The following is a 19,705-nucleotide window of genomic DNA, read 5'->3' as shown; positions in this document are numbered from 1 at the left end:
TGGATCAACGCTTGCTGGTTAGAGTGCCTCCAGTTGCAGATGTATTTGGCAGTTCTAGAATCTTTAAAATTAACCAAAATACAATCACCCTTGATGGTTTTGGGGCTATGACCCACCCACGCTACTCTAGGTACCATCAAGATTTCACTAGTAATGTGGGGGGGAAGTGGCCGATTTTTATTAAGCCAATCCATGACTTTGTTTTTAAGAGATGGAAATAGTTCTCTAGTTGAGCTTGGGAGCTCAGGAACCCCAACCAGAACTGCCACATAGGGACTACATTCCGGAGGCAGATCAATTGTATGTTCCTTAGTCTCCGTATAGCCCCCCTTTCTGTCATCTGGGTTAATATCCCCCCCCGGCAGTGTGGTGGTTAAGATACTAGTTGGACACTGACTTATTGTTGATACTATTGGAGGGACAGGCGTGATGTTATTAGTTATAGCTGTAACAGACTGGGGATGTCTAATTTCAGATGGAGCAGGACATGGATTTGGGGTGTCTGGCTTTAGATTGCTCTGTATAACCAGTGCTACATTTTCCATCCGCATGAGCTGCTGTTCAATACGAGACAACCTCATTTCCAGTGGCGTGATAATGGCACTCAATAGAGCACTTATGGTAGCATGTGTCTCTACTGGGGTATCACTACTGCTGGATGTTCCTGACTGAATTTCAATGGGTGCAGGTGGAGCATGGACTAGAGCAGCAGTAGATGGTATGGTTACTGTTGGATTGGTTATAATCTCACTACCAATGTGACCTTTAGCAGATTTCACTTTTTTCCCCCCTGCCCTAGGAGCCGTATTCCGCTTTCTTTTTGGCACAGCCCCCTGACGATTTCCTCGCAGCTGTGGGAGGCTTAATCTCTCGGGTGAACTGGGCATTGTTGATGCTATAGTAGAGTCTAGAGCTTGCTCGAGTGGGAGGGACTGGGGTGGATCTGTTCTACGATGCGCATTATCACAATTGGGAAATGCATTAACTAGGGTTCCCTCCTACTAGCATCCGGAGTGAGTGCGTTAGCGATATGGCCCATAGAGGATCTTTTAGCGAAAGCTAGATCTTGTGAAACTCTTCGCTCCATTAATATTATCCCCTGGTCAATAACGGAATTTGCTCTAGTGATGAAATTATCAAGAGTTCCTGTTAAGGCAGTCCTACTTCTGGTTTGTGACGCAGCCATGCTACAATGGGCACAAAACAGCGATAGATGTACTTACAGTCCTCCTCCCGGCCTCACCACAATCGCAACATATAGAACGACAGAGGGGTGGCCCGGTCCGGTCTTGTCCGTGCTTGAACGGGCTTACACGGGCCCGCCCTTGGCCCGGGCTTCGCCCCGGACTGCGCCCCGCACGCGTCCCGCTCGCGCGATATAGAGCGTTGCGTTTGTAGAGGGAGGAGGAGGGGCCGGGAAGAGGCACCAGGTGCGATGTCCTAAAGCACCCTGGGCCTTGCAGTCCCAGCGTCAGGAGTCAGCCATTCAGGCAACAAAGCACAAAGGTCCCGGAATCCCCTCTGCTCCTCCAAAGATGAAAAGAATTCCGCAACAGCAGCAGGATGGTAGAGTCCTTGCCCACGAACGGCGCCCTCGAAGCAGGGGCCGGAGGCGTTTTCAAGGCGTAGAGGTAATGAGGTGAGGGGCCGGGATGAGGCACCAGGTGCGATGTCCTAAAGCACCCTGGGCCTCGCAGTCCCAGCGTCAGGAGTCAGCCTTTCAGGCAACAAAGCACAAAGGTCCCGGAATCCCCTCTGCTCCTCCAAAGATGAAAAGAATTCCGCAACAGCAGCAGGATGGTAGAGTCCTTGCCCACGAACGGCGCCCTCGAAGCAGGGGCCGGAGGCGTTTTCAAGGCGTAGAGGTAATGAGGGGAGGGGCCGGGAAGAGGCACCAGGTGCGATGTCCTAATGCACCCTGCGCCTCGCAGTCCCAGCGTCAGGAGTCAGCCTTTCAGCCTTTCAGGCAACAAATCACAATGGTCCCGGAATCCCCTCTGCTCCTCCAAAGATGAAAAGAATTCCGCAACAGCAGCAGGATGGTAGAGTCCTTGCCCACGAACGGTTTAAATAAAAAAAAAAGATACAAGGACCGTCCGTGAATTCGGCCTCATGACAGACGCCAGTAGTGATCTTTCAAAGGATGTTTTTTTCTCGCAACTGTTGTATCCAATCAGTCTTATAGATGCCATCCAGAAAAAAATAGCAAGAATGGTACTAAATAGGATTCAAGACTGGATTGTTGAAATGGACATATTGACTCCACTTTAGGCGAGGTTTCGCACAAACATGAGCACGATAGATCAGGTTTTTCGGTTTCTCATGATATACTGGCGGGTTGTTGTGCTGGCGGGAGGAGCTATCTATGCTGCCTTTGTAAATCTAAAATCTGCCTTCGACCTAGTGTCTCGTACAAAACTCTGGAAGGTTCTTGTGGACCTGGGTATGCCCGCTCAGTTACCATCTTTAGTGGAGCGCTTTCATGTAGAGAATCACGCCCAAGTCCGTGCGAGTACTCCAGGTAATTTAACCAGTAAATTCCCGGTAGAGAAAGGGGTACGACAAGGGTGTGTTTTGGCCCCAACTCTGTTTTCGTTGTTCATTAACGGGGTCGTTGATCATTTTTCCTCATTTTCAACAGATGCACCATCACTTGCGGGAGCAAAAATACCTATACTCATGTTTGCAGACGACACTCTCTTAATTTCAAAAACGTTGAGTGGTCTGCAGAGGGAACTAAAGAGATGCGGAGGATTTTGTAATGATCGCGGCCTGGTGATAAACGCTGACAAAACAAAGTTCATGATACTTCATAAACACCGGGTCATTAAGGGAAGGGTGGTTCTTAATGATGTAATGCTCGACCAAACTGATGTTTTCAATTATTTGGGGATAACGCACAGGAATAAGCTTAGTTGGAAGCCACAGATCGATACTTTGGTACTTAAACATTGTCATTTGGCTGGAGCATTGCTGAAAGAACACAAGTCTTCATTGACTAAACCCATGCTCCCATTAATTAAGATTTACAATTCCAAGGTAATTGCAACAGTAACCTATGGTGCGGAACTCTGGGGATTTGATAATTTAACGTCATTAACCCAAGCTCAAAATAAATTCTTGAGAAACATCATTGGTGTTCCACAGAGTACAATGATTTAGATGATAGTCGTGCACAGCTCCAAGGTAATCTTTAGGTTAAAGGCGTAAATCGTGCTCCTTCGTTTACTCCCTGCTTTGGAGTATGTGCTATGAACTGAGGAAAGCACTAGCGCTGATCAGTGCTAGTGTCACAAAGGGCACTGATTTTTGGTGTGCTGGATTCACCAGCAAATTTTGATCAATAAAGTTTTCCAAACTTGAAATGAGTGCAAGCTGCTTCGGGTGGGTTACAAGCTTTTAAACGTAATTCCTTCTTACCGAATATGCAGGAGACTGAGTTCTATCAGCGCTGTAAGCAGAACGTTCTCAGCGCGATGCAAGTTGGCGTGTGACGCGTGTGGGCTGTACTACGATGTTCTAAAGTCGCGCATGTATCAGTTAAAGGGCCAGTGTCTATATGTGTGTTTCATACTAAGCAATACTAACACTTAATGGCAATGATGATAGTTACAATGCACTCATTTAATATCGGAACCGCGAGCATTTGCTTTAAGCGCTTACAAACATTTGTCGGCTAATGTGCCACGCCACTTAACCTGTCTGTAAGTTGAAATAGTAACGTTACCACGTTACGTTTAATGCTTGCAGCCCACTCGAGGCAACTTGAACCTGTTTAACATTAGAACTGCTAACATTGGTTTAAAGCGTCAACGAATGCTTGTTAGTTAACGCGCAGCGCTAGCCAATCTGACTGCGAGATTAATTTGCAACGTTACTAGGCTCCAGTTAACAGCAGTAAAAACACGCATACATTTGGTTTTAACATCGGAAAATAATCCGTACACGTAAATGTAAATGACTACTTCAATTGTCGAACGTAGCATAGTATGTATATCACTTGATGGTACCAGATATTATATGACAAAGATTTAGTGAGTTAAACATTGTTTGTTTTTGAAGAATTATTAGTGATAGATACCACTCTTTGTTTCATAGATTTCCCAGATGAAGGCCAGTAGGCCGAAATGCATTGGAACAGGAATATAAGGATTGTTGGGAACATATGGATTGTTGTAAAAGGAATTGAATACCAAGTATAAACTATTGAATACTTCCATGAATATAGTTTCATAAGTATGAATAAAATACTGCAATGAAGAGCAATTTCAAGTTTGGAAAACTTTATTGATCAAAATTTGCTGGTGAATCCAGCACACCAAAAATCAGTGCCCTTTGTGACACTTGCACTGATCAGCGCTAGTGCTTTCCTCAGTTCCACAGAGTACCCCATTGAAGCCAGTCTATTATGATTTAGGGTTTAACAGACTGGAAGATATTCCCAGGTTTCGCCCCATAGCGTATTGGCGTAGACTGTGGACCACTCTTGAGCTGCAGTATTATGCAACTGCCCTGAAAGATGTATGGGTATCCGATACATCTTGCAAAATAAAATGGTTACAAAACATCAAAGTAACATTGACAAATGAGGGTGTGAGCCATTTATGGGAGGACCCAGAGGGCAAGCAGTTTCCATCTAAAAAAGAAATGAGGTAGCTTTATTGGTCCATGGTGGGGAGGTGGAACTCACTGTCCCCGGAATCATTATCATTGATGGGAAAATTGCTAGAGCACAAGCCATGCCCCCACTATGAGAGATATTGGGACATTATCTCCAAACCCAGAAATAGATGCCTTTATTTTCAATTTCGGTAGGGTACGCTACCCACAAACGTATGTACACGTAAATGGCGTAACTCTAATGACAATAAATTTAAGTCGTGTATGGAGCACGAGGAGACCTATTCTCATATCTTATTTGTTTGTCAGGCTTATCAGATGCCGCGACATAAATAGTTGAAGCCCGTGTAGGAACATGGGTGTTAGAAGTAGTGCCGTCGCACTGAGAATATTGTTGACCGACACAACCACATCGACTGTCATAGCTGTTACCCGATTCTTGAGTTGGGCGTGGCTTATTCTGGAAAAAAATGATAATACTGCTGATTATAGTGAATCCCTGGGCAAGTAAAGGACGAATCAAAGTGTGGAATTTTATTGTACAGTAGTATGAAATATATAGCAGAATGTATATTTTAATCTTTTAGTCCCATAATGCGATTTTAGTTTAAACTTATTTTTATGACACGGTAAACTGTTATGAAATTTGTTCCGTCTAAATCTGTGAATAGTAATCATTTTTTTTTTCTTGGGCAAATTTCATAATTTTATAACTTTTTATCTTTTAATACCTCTTTTTTTAACTGATTGCTGTGTTTGTATATTGTTACTGTCTTTTATGATCTTAATTGATCGAAATAAAGACTATAAATTGCTATAGAAGCTTTAATGCTCACTGTAACCCCTTAGAATAGGTATAAACAGGTCCTTGTTGGCTACCCCCTGTGACTTCTCTGCCTGCTCCCCCAAAGGCACAAACATAACTTGCAAAAAAAACAGCTTATAATTAATAACATAGGTGAAACCTAATGCATTTCCCAATGCTTGTTAACTTAGCATTAGAACAATTTTTGTCCTGGATTCATCAGAATGCTAATATACATGGTTTTAATAATGATTCAGTTAAATTGGCTGCATATGCTGATGACATGTTGCTATTTATGTCTAAACCTTGCTCTTCACTCCCTACTTTTGCATCAGAAGTTGCCATCACATGTCCCTCTTAAACACTACAAGAAAATAAATTCAATACAATCTACATTCCTTTGGAATAATAAAAAGCCTTGTATGTCTTTAGTCAAGCTAAAGTGGCTGACAGCTGAAGATGGAGTGAACTTTCCTGATTTCCTAAATATATCATAAATCTTTTCTATTAAGATAGTCCTCCCATTAGATTGCACCATCCTTGTTATACACTCCGTTCTTGGTTGGTTTGGAACCCCTTATTCTTTTTCATAATTCCTGACTTTCATGCGAAAACCTCAAAAAATATCTACTCCTATTAACAATAATACCTGCAAATTATTAACTTGTCATTTCCTATTCTCCCACAGATCTGCGCTCGTTTTTTAATTCTACTATTTGGAATAACCAATTTATTTAGATAAAGAAACATCCTATTTATTGGCATTCCTGGAGAATAAAGGGCTGATTTGGGTTCATCAATTATTTAGCCGGGACTCACTTCTTGCTTTTACTCCAGTTCAGGAACTCTTTCGACTCCCATAGGTTTTATGTGCCAAATTTCTTCTTCTACAGAAGGCTATATCTAAAGCATATAATCATTGCAAATCCATTCCTTCCTCCTGTAATTCATCTCCTACACAATTGGCTACTATTTTACCTAAGTGTCCTAAGGCTTTCCTTATCTATTCCGATTTACTTGATGCTCCCACTTTCAGATCAAAGTCTAAGACTGAACTTGCATGGAAGAAATAGCTCTCCATAACTTTATCCATACCCACCTGGAAACGAATCTGGATTAAAATTAGAAAATCCTCCCATGTAGCCAATACAACACAACACTTTTTTTTTTAATTTACAACAGACATTTTATGACACCAGATGCCTTTCATAAGATCAATCAGAATATCCCAGACACTTGTTGCTCTTGTTCTGCACCACAAGCTGACTTGAAACACTTCATTTTCATTCGTCCCCATGTCTCTAAATCATGGTCACAAGTTTGGCGTCAAATTAATTCTATGTTTCTATTTCTAATGTATTCTTAGGAAGCATATCCAAAGTTTGGATGAATGCTTCATTTAACATGCAGATACTTGATCTGCTATTAGCACTTGCTTTTCAAAAAAATAACTCGTAGTTGGAAAGACTTTACACAATTATCTTCTAAAGCGTGGTGGTATGCAGTCTGTCACAATCACCAATTGGATACTGGAAATATGCACCCTTATCTCTTGTTTTAAAACAAAAGGACCTTTGGACGCCTGTTACTCAGTTTCTTGATTACTCTGCCATCACAACTTTTGCCCCTTCACCTCATATCCAGGAAGTTCTACAACCTCCCAGACTTGACCTGATCATACGACTCCTTTCTATCAAGTATTCCTTCATATCTATTCTAGTATCTATATTTGCTAAATAATCAGTGTTGGACTTGGCCTTTTTGCAGGGTCATTCCAAAACTTTTTGCTTTCCTTCTGTATTTTTTTCTGACCTTATTTTTTTTTTTTTTTTTTAACTCTGGGCACTTTAACACTGCTGATCAGTGCTAAAGTGCATGTGCTCTCTCTTGTAAACTTGGTAAGACTGGTCTACACCTGTTTGCCATATTTAATTTACCTGTAAGTCCCTTGTACAGTGGTATCCCATAAAATCAAGGCCTTTAAATTAAATGCTACTAATAGGTTTGCAACACTGCTTGCGGCTCCCACCTAAGTAGCTTTTCAAACCTGTCTCAGGCCTCTACCGCTGCAGGGCCTGCACACGCACAGTTTTCTGCTGTAGTGACATGGCATGTAGAGTGGTTGCCACATCTAAAAATCTTCTTTTATTACATATAGGTCACCCCTAATGTAGGCCCTGGCTAGCCCTATGGGCAGGCTGCTGTGTAGGTAAAAGGTAGGACATGTGCCTTAACTATGTGGCATGTCCTGGTAGTGACAAACAGCCTATTTGGTTTCTCACTGCGGTGAGGCTGCCCTCTCATAGCTTTGCCTAGGGGATTCCCTGATATATGTTTCAATGGTAATTTCGGATATGAAAGTGGTAGAGTGGCCATGCTTGGTATGTTTGGAATAGTGGTGATAAATCCTGCTTATTGGTGAAAGCTGATTTGTCATTACTATTTTAGAAATGCAAATTTTAGTGGGCATTTCTGTTTGCTTATGAGTCTTTGTGCCCTGCCAGGATGTGCATTTACCGTATAGTTTATACTGACAGGAAATTGGGGATGTGCATTCACTCTAGACAGTCGCAAGGGGGGTTGAGGTGTGTCCTGCCTTTCCTGGGCGACTCAGCGCAAAGCTGAATAGACATGGCCTGCATTTAGAGTGGCTGGAGGAGTTTCCCTTGCACCTGAATAGGCCTGGTTGGAATTTAGAGTGATAGGAGGAGTTGCACCTGTACCTGAATAGGGCTATGCCTGACTTTTACAATACTGTCTCTGCCCCCCGCCCCCTCCCCCCCAGTAGTATGTCTGGAGCCAGGGCTTGAGATTGAATGGAGGTGTTGTGCACTTCTAAAAAGTGTTTGAAGTGCCCCACCGAAACAAAGACTTTTTGACTATAAATACAGAGGATGTGACCCCATTATTTAAGACGCTGCATGGACTTGTAATCAGACACTGCTGGCTCTGCAGACTGCATATGGCCAGAGGAGAAGCTTTATGCTGCCAGGAGAAACCGCCACTGGAACTTTGCCTTTCCGTGCTGACCTGCTTGAAGTACTGCCTCTTGTTCCCCTGCAGTGACGGCTGATAGCCAGAAACCGGTCCTAGGATGCTTGATTCCGGTCCAGGGAAGACATGGCTTGGCAGTTCGGGCTGGACTGTTCCCATGAGGCACAGGGTCAAGACTGATTTGCATATGGCCATGTCTAAACTGGGGTGGCGTAGTGGGCAAAAGAACGATGGATTTAACCCAGATCTCTTGACTGGGGGAGAATGTCTGCATTGTCAGCATTCCGTCCATCATTTGTTTGTTGTAACGCTTTTCGCCCTAAGTGGGATGGGTATTCCCAGACGTGGGACCCGTGCACACTACGCCACTGGAGTCAAGCTATCCTGGCTGATGACGGCTGATAGCCAGAACCCGGTCCTAGGATGCTTGATTAGGTCCAGGGAAGACATGGCTTGGCAGTTCGGGCTGGACTGTTCCCATGAGGCACAGGGTCAAGACTGATTTGCATATGGCCATGTCTAAACTGGGGTGGCGTAGTGGGCAAAAGAACAATGGATTTAACCCAGATCTCTTGACTGGGGGAGAATGTCTGCATTGTCAGCATTCCGTCCATCATTTGTTTGTTGTAACGCTTTTCGCCCTAAGTGGGATGGGTATTCCCAGACGTGGGACCCGTGCACACTACGCCACTGGAGTCAAGCTATCCTGGCTGATGACGGCTGATAGCCAGAAACCGGTCCTAGGATGCTTGATTCCGGTCCAGGGAAGACATGGCTTGGCAGTTCGGGCTGGACTGTTCCCATGAGGCACAGGGTCAAGACTGATTTGCACATGGCCATGTCTAAACTGGGGTGGCGTAGTGGGCAAAAGAACGATGGATTTAACCCAGATCTCTTGACTGGGGGAGAATGTCTGCATTGTCAGCATTCCGTCCATCATTTGTTTGTTGTAACGCTTTTCGCCCTAAGTGGGATGGGTATTCCCAGACGTGGGACCCGTGCACACTACGCCACTGGAGTCAAGCTATCCTGGCTGATGACGGCTGATAGCCAGAAACCGGTCCTAGGATGCTTGATTCCGGTCCAGGGAAGACATGGCTTGGCAGTTCGGGCTGGACTGTTCCCATGAGGCACAGGGTCAAGACTGATTTGCATATGGCCATGTCTAAACTGGGGTGGGGTAGTGGGCAAAAGAACGATGGATTTAACCCAGTTCTCTTGACTGGGGGAGAATGTCTGCATTGTCAGCATTCCGTCCATCATTTGTTTGTTGTAACGCATGACCCTGAATGCTGGCCTGTTGCCTGCTCCCTGTCAGTGTACCCCAGGGATCTCCCAGGGCTTGGTATTCTGCCCTGACGTACTTAAAAAACTTAGCACACGGTAGGAGGTTTATTCTTTGTATGTACTTTCCCTTTGCTTTGGGAAAGTTCTGGTGTATGCTCTATATTACAAGAGCCCTGGTGTCGTGCTCCTTGAACCTTCAAGGAAGTGATAACCTTGCCGTGGTGTGAAGGGGCTGAGCTGGGAAGAAGCTGCCCATCCCAACGTGGCCGCTTGTCAACTAGATCAGCACTAGGGAGTCGGCAGCATTGCTGGGCAACCGGCGTGACCGACACAGAGTTCCTGGCGTTGCCCAGCCATGCTCTCGGAAGCCAACGAGGATGCCACGTCATTGGCAGCCGCTTGAGGAGTCTCAAAACCAAAGCAGAGCTGACAGAGACTTTGCTCTGTGCCCATCCCGCCGGGGGCATCGTGCTGCTAGAGGAGCCCCGCGGGAAGGGGCAGACATCTTGCACTTCCCGCTGCTGAGAGCCCATGGTGAAAGTGAGGGGACTCCGCCCATGCCTGCCTAGCCCTGAGGGCTTGACCGGGATTCCACCGGTGGACACCCGCAGGCTTCCTTTCTTTTATGCCGAGCCGAGAAGGGCCGACGAGCCCAGTGGGCAGTGCGGCACAGTGAGTTAGCGGACAGCCCCAGCCATTGAGTGGTAGGCGGGAGACCCAGCGAGGCCTCCCCACTGATGGGGGCATTATGGGGTGGAGCTGAGAAGGCTGCCCTCGGGTTATGTGAGGAACGGCCGCACTGCTGTTGTGGGTCTAAAGGGGCCATTTTTAGATCACACCCGGGTACTTTTGCAGCATCGGGATAATTACCGCATTCACTGTGGCAGGAGGGCCTAAAGCCCTGTAGCATATGGGTGGGGAACTGAGCTACCGCGTAACCCATAATGAGAGTACACTGGCCGCTCTGGATGGTGTTTTTTGTTATGTTTAGGTTATGCTGGTAATTCCTGTGCATTATGCCTCACGATAACAGCCTTGTGTCCTGGCTGATGTGATGTTGTTGCTTATGTCTTGCAATTGTTTGGAAGTGGCATCTATGTGTTCAGTGATCGAGTTTCGGTAGCATGTGCACCTTGAAGATGCTTTTGTGATGTGTGCAACCATTAAGGATTTTCTGGATTGCACTACCTTGTGTTGTTATGACAATTGCCCGATTGGTAAAGTGATTTTATGGTCTACGTGATGTCATGACAAGTGCCTAGTGGCACAGTGATTTATCTGATTATGGTCTAAAAGTGTTCAATGCGCAATACAAAGGATATTTTTATATAAGCTTGTGTGGAGTCACTTTTTGTGGTGTGCCTAGTGTGTCACTGGTGTGTGTGTGTGTTTTGCGCAGACGCTTTACATATTGCCTCTGGGATAAGCCTGATTGCTCTGCAAGCTACCAAGGGGTGAGCAGGGGTTATCTTAATTGTGTAACTCCCTTACCCTGACTAGAGTAATGGGTTCTGCCTGACTTAGGTGTATACCCCAGGCAACCAGAAACTCCATTTCGAACAATTAGACTGTCAGCTTTTTTATGCATTGTGTTCCTCTTCCTTTGTTTTCCTCTTTTTCTTTACTTCTATTATTTGATTGCTTTGTACTATTCTAATGTGTCATTTCAAGCTCAATAAACTTATTTTGAACTTGATGCATTTGTTTTGCAATGGTTTGAGCAAATTAATACAAAATTAATCAAACAGCCAAGTGCCCCCTGTATCATTTGTAATATCAAAGTATTACCTGTTATATCATACGAGGTGTGCAACATGTAAAAAAAACATTGACATAGCCAATAGATCTTGCATAGCGAAACCATTGTCTTAAAATTGCTGTTGGCGCTTAGAATTCTATCAATATTAATCTTGATGAAGACTGCGATCAAATACAAATAACACTTAGATCTCTATGTTGTTACGCACCCTATTACAAATGTGCTACTTAGGCAATATTTGTCGATACATACAGACCTGGATTTTAAAAAATATAGGGGGACCATCAAACTATCATAAATTCATATCGACTAAAAGCATTATTGAAATATACCTATATACAAATTATATTCAGGTATTGAGGAAGCGCGTTCCCTGTTGATCTAATCACTCTCACTGCCCGAATTGTGAAACCAACGGTGCTGACTGTGTAAAAAGTTAAAGGCCCGACCTTTCCTGACGCCGGAGATCATATGCATGCCCCCAACTGATTACGATCAAGCTTTTGGGAGCGCGTGCGCTGTATGATATATAAATAATAACCTTATATAGGTTACAAGATACAGGGCGACCTTTCTGTCCCTGGGGATATGGGACAAGACACCCTATAATACGTAGAACCCCAATGGTTTATTGTTTCATTTTCAAGTGACGATTTTTAATGAAAATTCAAAAAAGAATCTCTCTAATGTTTCAGTGTCAATAATACATAAATTCAATAAACAAACAATTACATTTATACAGAAAAATATTGGACTCCCAAAGATATGTCCTGTGTACTTCCTGTGTGAAACAAAAAGGTTAATAATTACAAATTAAATCATAATAAACTGTTGCGTGTCCAATAAAGTTGAACATACAGGAGTACTATTACTCACAAATATTTACAACACTACAAAACAACTGGATGCTAATGTTAAAATCATTGCAACAAATGCCATTTGTGTTGTCGACAATTTGGGGCCTTAGATCAGAGAATGTAACAGAATCGTTGAGGCAGTAGAGTCTGTGCACTGGTAATACAGGCCCTTAGAGGGTCACCTCAGTGAGACTTCCTGGCTGGTGCTCAAGTTGTGAAGATGCGGAAGAAAGAGTTCACAAGAGGGGCCACTGAGTGGTGAAGCCACTTCAAGGCGTCAGCAAAACATGGTTGCGATACCTCAGGAGCTCAGTCAACTCAGAGCAAGTCTTGCAGGTGACCCCAGACACTCGGGGGCAGTTATTCATTTAGGTATTTGGAAGAGCCCACGCGTGAAGGGGAATTATTTCAGATCTGTAGAATTGTTGGCGCACATGAGGTCTATAAATAATAACATGACATTTTAATGCTTGGCGCCTGAAACTTGAACCTGATGTTTAAATCGGAGTGTCAGGAAACCCCACAATCATAGGCAACACGCTTTGCTATCCTTAGTAAAGTCGTACTTAGCAGGAAGCATTGGCTAGAAGTAGTGGTCGAAGTGTGCGGGATCTGAAGGGCACAACCTGCCCATACTTTTTTTTAATTTAAGAAAAACAGTTCTACTTTTTGTGACAATACAACCATCCCCAGACGGTTGATTCCGAGGGCTGAATTTTTTTAGCTGAAGTAAGGCAGGGAGTCTCCTGTGCTGTAAAACCCAGGCAGAAGCAGACAGCTAAATAAGCCTTCCTGCCAGGGTGCCCCCTCCCCTCAAAGAAATTGCAAATGTGCACAACTGGTTAATTCGCTTGGAAGTCAGTATTGGCTTTAATTGATGGAATCACTTGACCATCCAGGGTGACACAGATTATTCTATTTGAAAGGTATTACTAATTGAGAAGCGTGTGCTTTTGAAGGACAGTTATGAAAGAAAAATGCAATACGTACAGTTATGGGTATTACTAAAATCTATATTTTGTAAAAAAAAAATGTATCTTAAACTTTTTTGCGCATTTTGTAGCAGCCTATCTTAAACTGTGTGCAAAGCGACTTTAACATAATGATACATATTCACAGTGCTTTCTTTCTCAGACTAGGACCTCGTAGCACTAACATGTACAACTCCAAATTCTCCAATGCACTAACCAGGATTCAATTCTGTGGCTCTGTGGTTCCAGGCACAGACCTCTGCAGTGCGTTAACAAATGAAGGTTTCACCGCCCCTTGCCCACTCACCCCCTCCCCCATAGTGCACAGCATCACAATTCCCATAGATTTTTAGGTCTTGCCTCGGCAGCGCTTGCGCTATCTCGCATTTTGCGATGCAGCGCGCTACGAAATTCGATTTATTTAATTGTTTACTTACCTGCAATTATCCATATTCCGGTTTTTAGAACCCCCCACCCTGCCCCTCCCCGCCTTACCGCCCCATGGAACTCCCTCCACGGGCCGCGGCTGCTCTCACATCACTGAAAGTATGAGCTATTGGCTTTGCATTATTATTTGCAACGCCAATACCACAATCTATGGGTAATGCGAAACCTATTGCATTGCAAATGCTATTTTTAATGCACTTCGACCACTGGCTAGTTGGCATGCACTGTGGCTGCAGGTGGATTTATAATGCATTGTACCACACGTCCTGCTTCACTGTACCAAAGCGGGACACCCTGTTCCGCGTTTACAGCGTCCTTGATCTTAATGCAGGGCGAATCGCAGGAACAGGACGTGCTCGAACATATAAGTACATATCACCCACGTCAACGCTTGTACATTCTTCGTTTTATTTCTCCCATCGTCTCAGAGTATTGCCGCCAGCCAAGAGGTTCACCGGCTGTCACTGACTGTGAAAATGACCGGCTTTAAGAAATAAAATACCAACAATTGGTCATAGAGAGTGCCGCCGGATTCCGTCCTAGTTTTACCTTGTTCACCTCCCTTGGTAACAGCTCACCTGCGGAGCGCTGGATGTATGTTTTCCTGCTTTGTATGTCTGGTCGCGTACTGAATGGGTTAAGGTCTGATGTTCGAGTGTGTATCACATGACCAGAACACCTGTAAGTGATATACAAAGTAATTTGCATTCATTGGACCTGCTGCCGAATTGGGATGGGAATACTTTTCTCCACCTGCGCCTCCTGTTGACTTAGGGAAAGTTTCCGCTCTGCGGCGCCTTGGGTTTTTTCAAAGAGAAGGTCGAGGCGAAGTTTATACAGTCGACTCGTAAAAGAAAAAAAAAACGGAGCCTCGAGGAAGGCTTGCATCCATGCAGGTGTTTGTTATCTGACAGAAATGTCTCCGCCCAGCAGGAGAGGGGCGAGAATGGGCGCGCGAGCGGCATCGGTGCGGCAGCGGATCTCCGCCGTCCGCGCCTTCGACGTGAAGCTCTGGTGCACGAGGAGGTTTCCTATCCTGGAGTGGGCGCCGCGCTACAGCTTGAAGGAAGACCTAGTTCCAGACACGGTGTCCGGGCTGCATCTGGCTGTTTATCAGTTAACACAAGGTAATTGCAATACAGATGCATTTTGAAATTTCATTACAATAAACCGTATAACGTTATTGTTTTTTATAGTTCTTCTTATTAATAAGGATTTGCTAAAAATACAAAAGTAAAAAAAGTCGTCAAACTAATAAATAACTGACAGTGAAGACTGTTAAAAAAAACTCTATTGACTTGAAAAAACACATTCCGCCCCAAATTGTTTTTACAGTGTCAGCACAGTTCTTGCAAAATGGACTATTATTTCGTATGTGAAATAAATGTTAAAAAGAAACTTGGGATGAGATAAAGAGAATCCGCACTGAGTACGTTCTTCTAAGCAAGAATCCGATTGCTGATTTATATTGTTTTCTTCAGACAGTCCATCCGCGAACAAACACTGATGCTGCCTCGCCTTTTCAATGGCCTGAGCTCCCATTCACTGAGGGAGGTGAAACTGGCAGTCACCTGGCTGTCCTCCGCCAGTCTCTTTCACGTTGGGATCTATTGTTGGATGCTTCTATTGGGGTTGAGGGGAAGGAGGTCCCTGTCCCTGTAGCCTACTGTAGCAGAGTGCTGGGAACACACTTCAATGCTAGGTTAGAAAATAAACAGGGGCAGGTGAAATTCGGCCAGAGACGTGTAACAACCGGTGACGTAGGCCCAAAAACAAGACACCAGGGCAAGAGACATAAAATAAACATAGAAGAAAAGAGAGATCTGTTCCAATTACAGCAAGTCACAACAAATATGTGGGGCGACGCCAGCTCTAATAGACCGTGGCGGCTGGTGAGGTTTTTGAGTGGGGGGGGGGGGGGGCAATCAGGAAATATGGGAGACATGGATCTCATGCAGGGAAGTAAAGGGATGCAAAGTACCAAGAACAGAGCTATTATTAGTGCACCTAGGAATGCACAGGGCCCTTTGTACCCCGATTTCTGTTTTGGTTAATATCTAGTCACTGGGATGGGGGCGTTTCCTTGCATTGGGGTCTGTGCCTGCCTTGCTACCATGATGATTGCTGTAGAGCATCAGCACAACTCTGCTGCACCACCAGTCATGTCTGAGACTGACTCCATCCATGCACCAGCTCCCCTTGTGCACTCTCTTGTGCAGCACGAGGCCGCTGCAGACTATGCCTACAGTGCTTGTAGCCCAGCAGGTGTCCGTGCAGTTATGAATGCAGCAGCAACTATTACATTCTATCGAAAAATGCACAGTGACTCCTCTTTGGTTGTGATTGGCATCAGCTTGGGAGATTAAGGGGGGAGGGGGGGCAAGCCGACACCGGACCACTTTATTGTGTGTGAAAAAGGCCGCTTTATTGAAACAGGTGCATATCACAATTTTAACTCCTTGGCCACTGCCTTACAAAACTAACACCTCGCTATACAATAATTTCCTGACCCCTTGTTCCTTCCCCCACCCCTACGATCCCCACATCAGTTCCCCCATCCCCCAAAATACAACATTCCATAACCAACATATAACCCAATCCTACACCATGTAGCCTCTCCAACTCCCAAACTCCCCTGACCGTAACCCCTACCTGCCTTCTGTGCAACTGTAACTATCCAACCTCTAATCTAAACTTATCCAACCTGGTTACCCTTTCCCTGTTCCTGGACCCAAATTACCAAACCTATAACAACAAACTCTAGCCACTCCCGGCCAACTGTCAACCACCCCGCCTGCACCTGATCCAAGCGACAATACATCAAACTCCCCCTATGGACCTGTTTCAACAAATGCTGCCCGCCATAATTCCTCCTTCGCCATCCAACGCCCCTAAAACTAACGCCCCTGCAACCCCTAAAAATTAGGGTGGGTGGGAGGGAAAATTCTTTACAACTAGCGCTCCCAGCCACCAGGTCACCAAACCTAAAATGGTGGCTGGGAAAGTGCGAAAACAGCCTAAATACCCCTTGGGCTACTTTTCTGAAATTGGGCTACATTTGGGCTATCCCCAAATGCAGCCCAAAATTTACAAAATGGCCGCCCAACACTTGACCAACGCATGTCCCTTGCCGCAGCCTGAACATTCGTGCCGGAAACGGCAATACTTCCGTGTGCATAGGCCTTTGTTATAGTCCCAGCACGCACCCGTCTCTCCTGCCGTCCCCCTGCCTGCACCTCCCACCCCCCCTCGGGTGGGACCCCCTCGAAAGGGCTGATATACGAGCGGTAGCCCGCTGGCCGTAAAAATAGTCTTCCCCGACCCCGCGAGCCCCCTCGTATGCTGCCACAGGTCCGTGTCCAGCTCTCCCCACTTCGCCTCTGTATCCCACGCCATGCGCGCCCGGAACTCATCATACTGTGCCCAGGCATATCCACCCCCTGTAATTTGCGCTTTCCGAATGACGTCCATGTATTTAAACATGGCCACTGACATCTCCGGAAACTTCTCACAGTACACACTGGTGTAAATGAGGAAAGCCGCTGACCAGTTTTCTATCGTCAAAGGTACCTTAGGCCTCTTAGCCAACTCGAATTCCTCCTCCTTGGAGCCCTCCTTTGCCCTGATCTCCCTGTGCAGGAGTTTGAGCATCTCCACATATTCCCCTTTCTAAATCCTCTCTTTTGTTGCCAACATCAAATGCGCCCCCAAGGGCTTCGTTACCCCCATATACGGTAACCGTTTGATCTTCAATTCCTTACTTTCCAGTTTATTCTCCCCCCTCCCCTGTTTTTGCGTCACCTGTCTCGTTCCTGTCCGTCCCACTCTCGGTGATCTTACCTTCGTCCCCCTTTCCTGTCCCTTCCGTGCCTCACCCCGACCCCCCCCTCCGCCCCCGCCCCCCCACCCCTCTTGAAACCATCACTGGGCGCCCGAGCAAATGTTTACTACCTGGCGCCAGTGTCTCTGTCCGCCGCTCCTCCCGGCATCCTGTCCTGGGGGCCGAGCTGGTCTCCCACCTCGATGTCCGACCCGTGGGCCTCGCCTGGCGTCGTGACACCTGCAAAAAAACTAGCCACAACATTACTCGGCCCCCCGTCCCCGTCGTCCCCTACATCACGCAGCTCCCCTTCTTCCATGCTCTCCTCCTCATAATCCACTTCTTCCTGTCCTTCACCCCCAGCGCTCCCCGCTGGTGGCGCCAACTGCCTGAATGGTAAACAAACATCCTCCGCGGTGGTGCTCCTCTGTCGATGCTCCCCGGGGCGCTGCGACCCCGTGGGTGTTGGGGCTGGCGAGCCCGTACCGGGCCTACTTATGCCAGCCGCGCCGGGATCCCTCGCCGGTACAGGATACGCCGCCCAAGGCTCCACCCTCCCTTCTCCTTGGTGCCTTCGAGCCGCTCCCAGCCCTACCAAGTCCGGCACCCCGCGACGGTCAAACTGTCGGTCCACCTCCTGAAAAGAAAAGGAATGGTCTGGTGTGCTGGGCCTACCTCCTTTCCGACTACCATCCCATCCCGCTTACCTGACCCCAATGCCCCCGCTACCCACGCCTTGCCCACCACGCTCAGATCCACGACCCCCCCCCTCCTCACCGTCCCCGTCCTCTCCGTCGCTCCACTCCCCCTCACCGAACCCCCCCACCCCCTGCCCACTCGGCCCAGCCCCCTCCGCGTTCCCCGGACCCCCGTCCCTCTGTCACCCCACCGCACCGCGCCACCCGGCCCCTCGCCTCCCTCCCCTGCCCTGGATGCCCCCCCCCCAACCCCTCCGCCCAGGACGCGAAGATGTCCAGGCCTTCCCAGTCCCTCTCGCTACCCTCCGATTCAAACAGCACTGGGGATTCCCCTCCTGCTGCACCCCCTTCCGACCCGTCGTCCGCCTGACCCGCCTGACCCCCCCTCGTCCCCCGACGTGGGCTGGCAACCCCTCGCCCGCACCCACCAGTTCAGAGCCTCCCGAACCGTGCGCCCCCCACCCACCTCCCCTTTCCCGTGCGCACCCCCGTCCACTCATGCTCCATTCCCCACTGGGGCCCGCACCACTGCTACACGCGTGGCCCCTGTCTGCCTTCCGCCCCATCTGCGGGCCCCGCCGCGTGCCCCTCTCGGGTACACTCGCCCCTATGTTTCGTGCCATCTTGCCGCTGTCCCCCGAACCCTCCCCTTGCGCACCAAACAGCGGGGCAGCGCTCCTCCGCCCCGCGCTGTGCCGAGAACTCCGCCCCTCCCCGGCTGTTCCGACAGCTCCAGCGCTACCAGGGCCGCTCCCCGGTCGGAAGCGCGGCCCTCCCACGAACCTCCTCGCGCTCCCGCAGTCGGCCTCCCAACGGCCTCTCCTCTGCTTGTGGAGCGGCCTTCACACGACTTAGGCCTCTGCGGGGGGGCACCTGACGCTCTCCCCCGCCGAGGCGCTCTTCCCCGCCCACGCACTGCCCCTGCCGCGTCCTCTGACTCCACATTCCCAGGGGCCGCGCTCCTCCCATACACGTAGCCCCTGCCACTCACCGTTCCGCCCACCGTCCTCCCGGGGGGCGAACATGCCGCGACGGCGGCCGCCACCCCCGCGGACGCGTGCCCCGTCCACGTCGCATCCTGCATGAGGAGATCCATCCTCCCCGCTTCACTCAAGAGTCGTATCACCTCCAGCACCCTGTAATCCCCGCCTGCCATTACCTCCGGTACGATCTCTACCGCCACACCAATCTACCGCCTACAAGAAAATTGAAAATTCTTTACAACTAGCGCTCCCAGCCACCAGGTCACCAAACCTAAAATGGTGTCTGGGAAAGCGCGAAAACAGCCTAAATACCCCTTGGGCTACTTTTCTGAAATTGGGCTACATTTGGGCTATCTCCAAATGCAGCCCAAAATTTACAAAATGGCCGCTCTGTCCACGCCCCCCCTCCCCCTCCCAATCTGCCCGGAGGGCAGACCTCGCTGTGCTCGGCTGCCCCCCAGGCT

At 47.5% G+C, this 19,705-nt stretch overlaps 1 protein-coding gene across 9 annotated transcripts in view; it reads left to right on the top strand.

The window, feature by feature from the left end:
- SLC26A7 (solute carrier family 26 member 7) overlaps positions 1–19,705 on the top strand; it is a 566,650-nt gene that overhangs the window by 41,113 nt on the left and 505,832 nt on the right. For 5 of the 9 annotated variants that reach the window (XR_014961520.1, XR_014961519.1, XR_014961518.1 and 2 more), the window contains exon 1: positions 14,431–14,867. Coding sequence is in view for 6 of the 9 variants with exons in the window: in XM_085605294.1 (XP_085461420.1) it covers positions 14,657–14,867 (211 nt within the window). In the remaining 3 variants the exon portion in view is untranslated. Of the gene's footprint in view, positions 1–14,166; positions 14,868–19,705 lie in introns of those variants that run through there. The other 4 variants (XM_085605296.1, XM_085605295.1, XM_085605292.1 and 1 more) reach the window with 3 other exon arrangements.

This window comes from Triturus cristatus, chromosome 5_1 (genome assembly GCF_964204655.1).
Source record: "Triturus cristatus chromosome 5_1, aTriCri1.1, whole genome shotgun sequence".
In the NCBI taxonomy this organism is placed as follows: Eukaryota; Metazoa; Chordata; class Amphibia; order Caudata; family Salamandridae; genus Triturus; species Triturus cristatus.
Note: the sequence above shows the minus strand (reverse complement) of the source record. Positions and strands in the feature narration are given on the sequence as shown.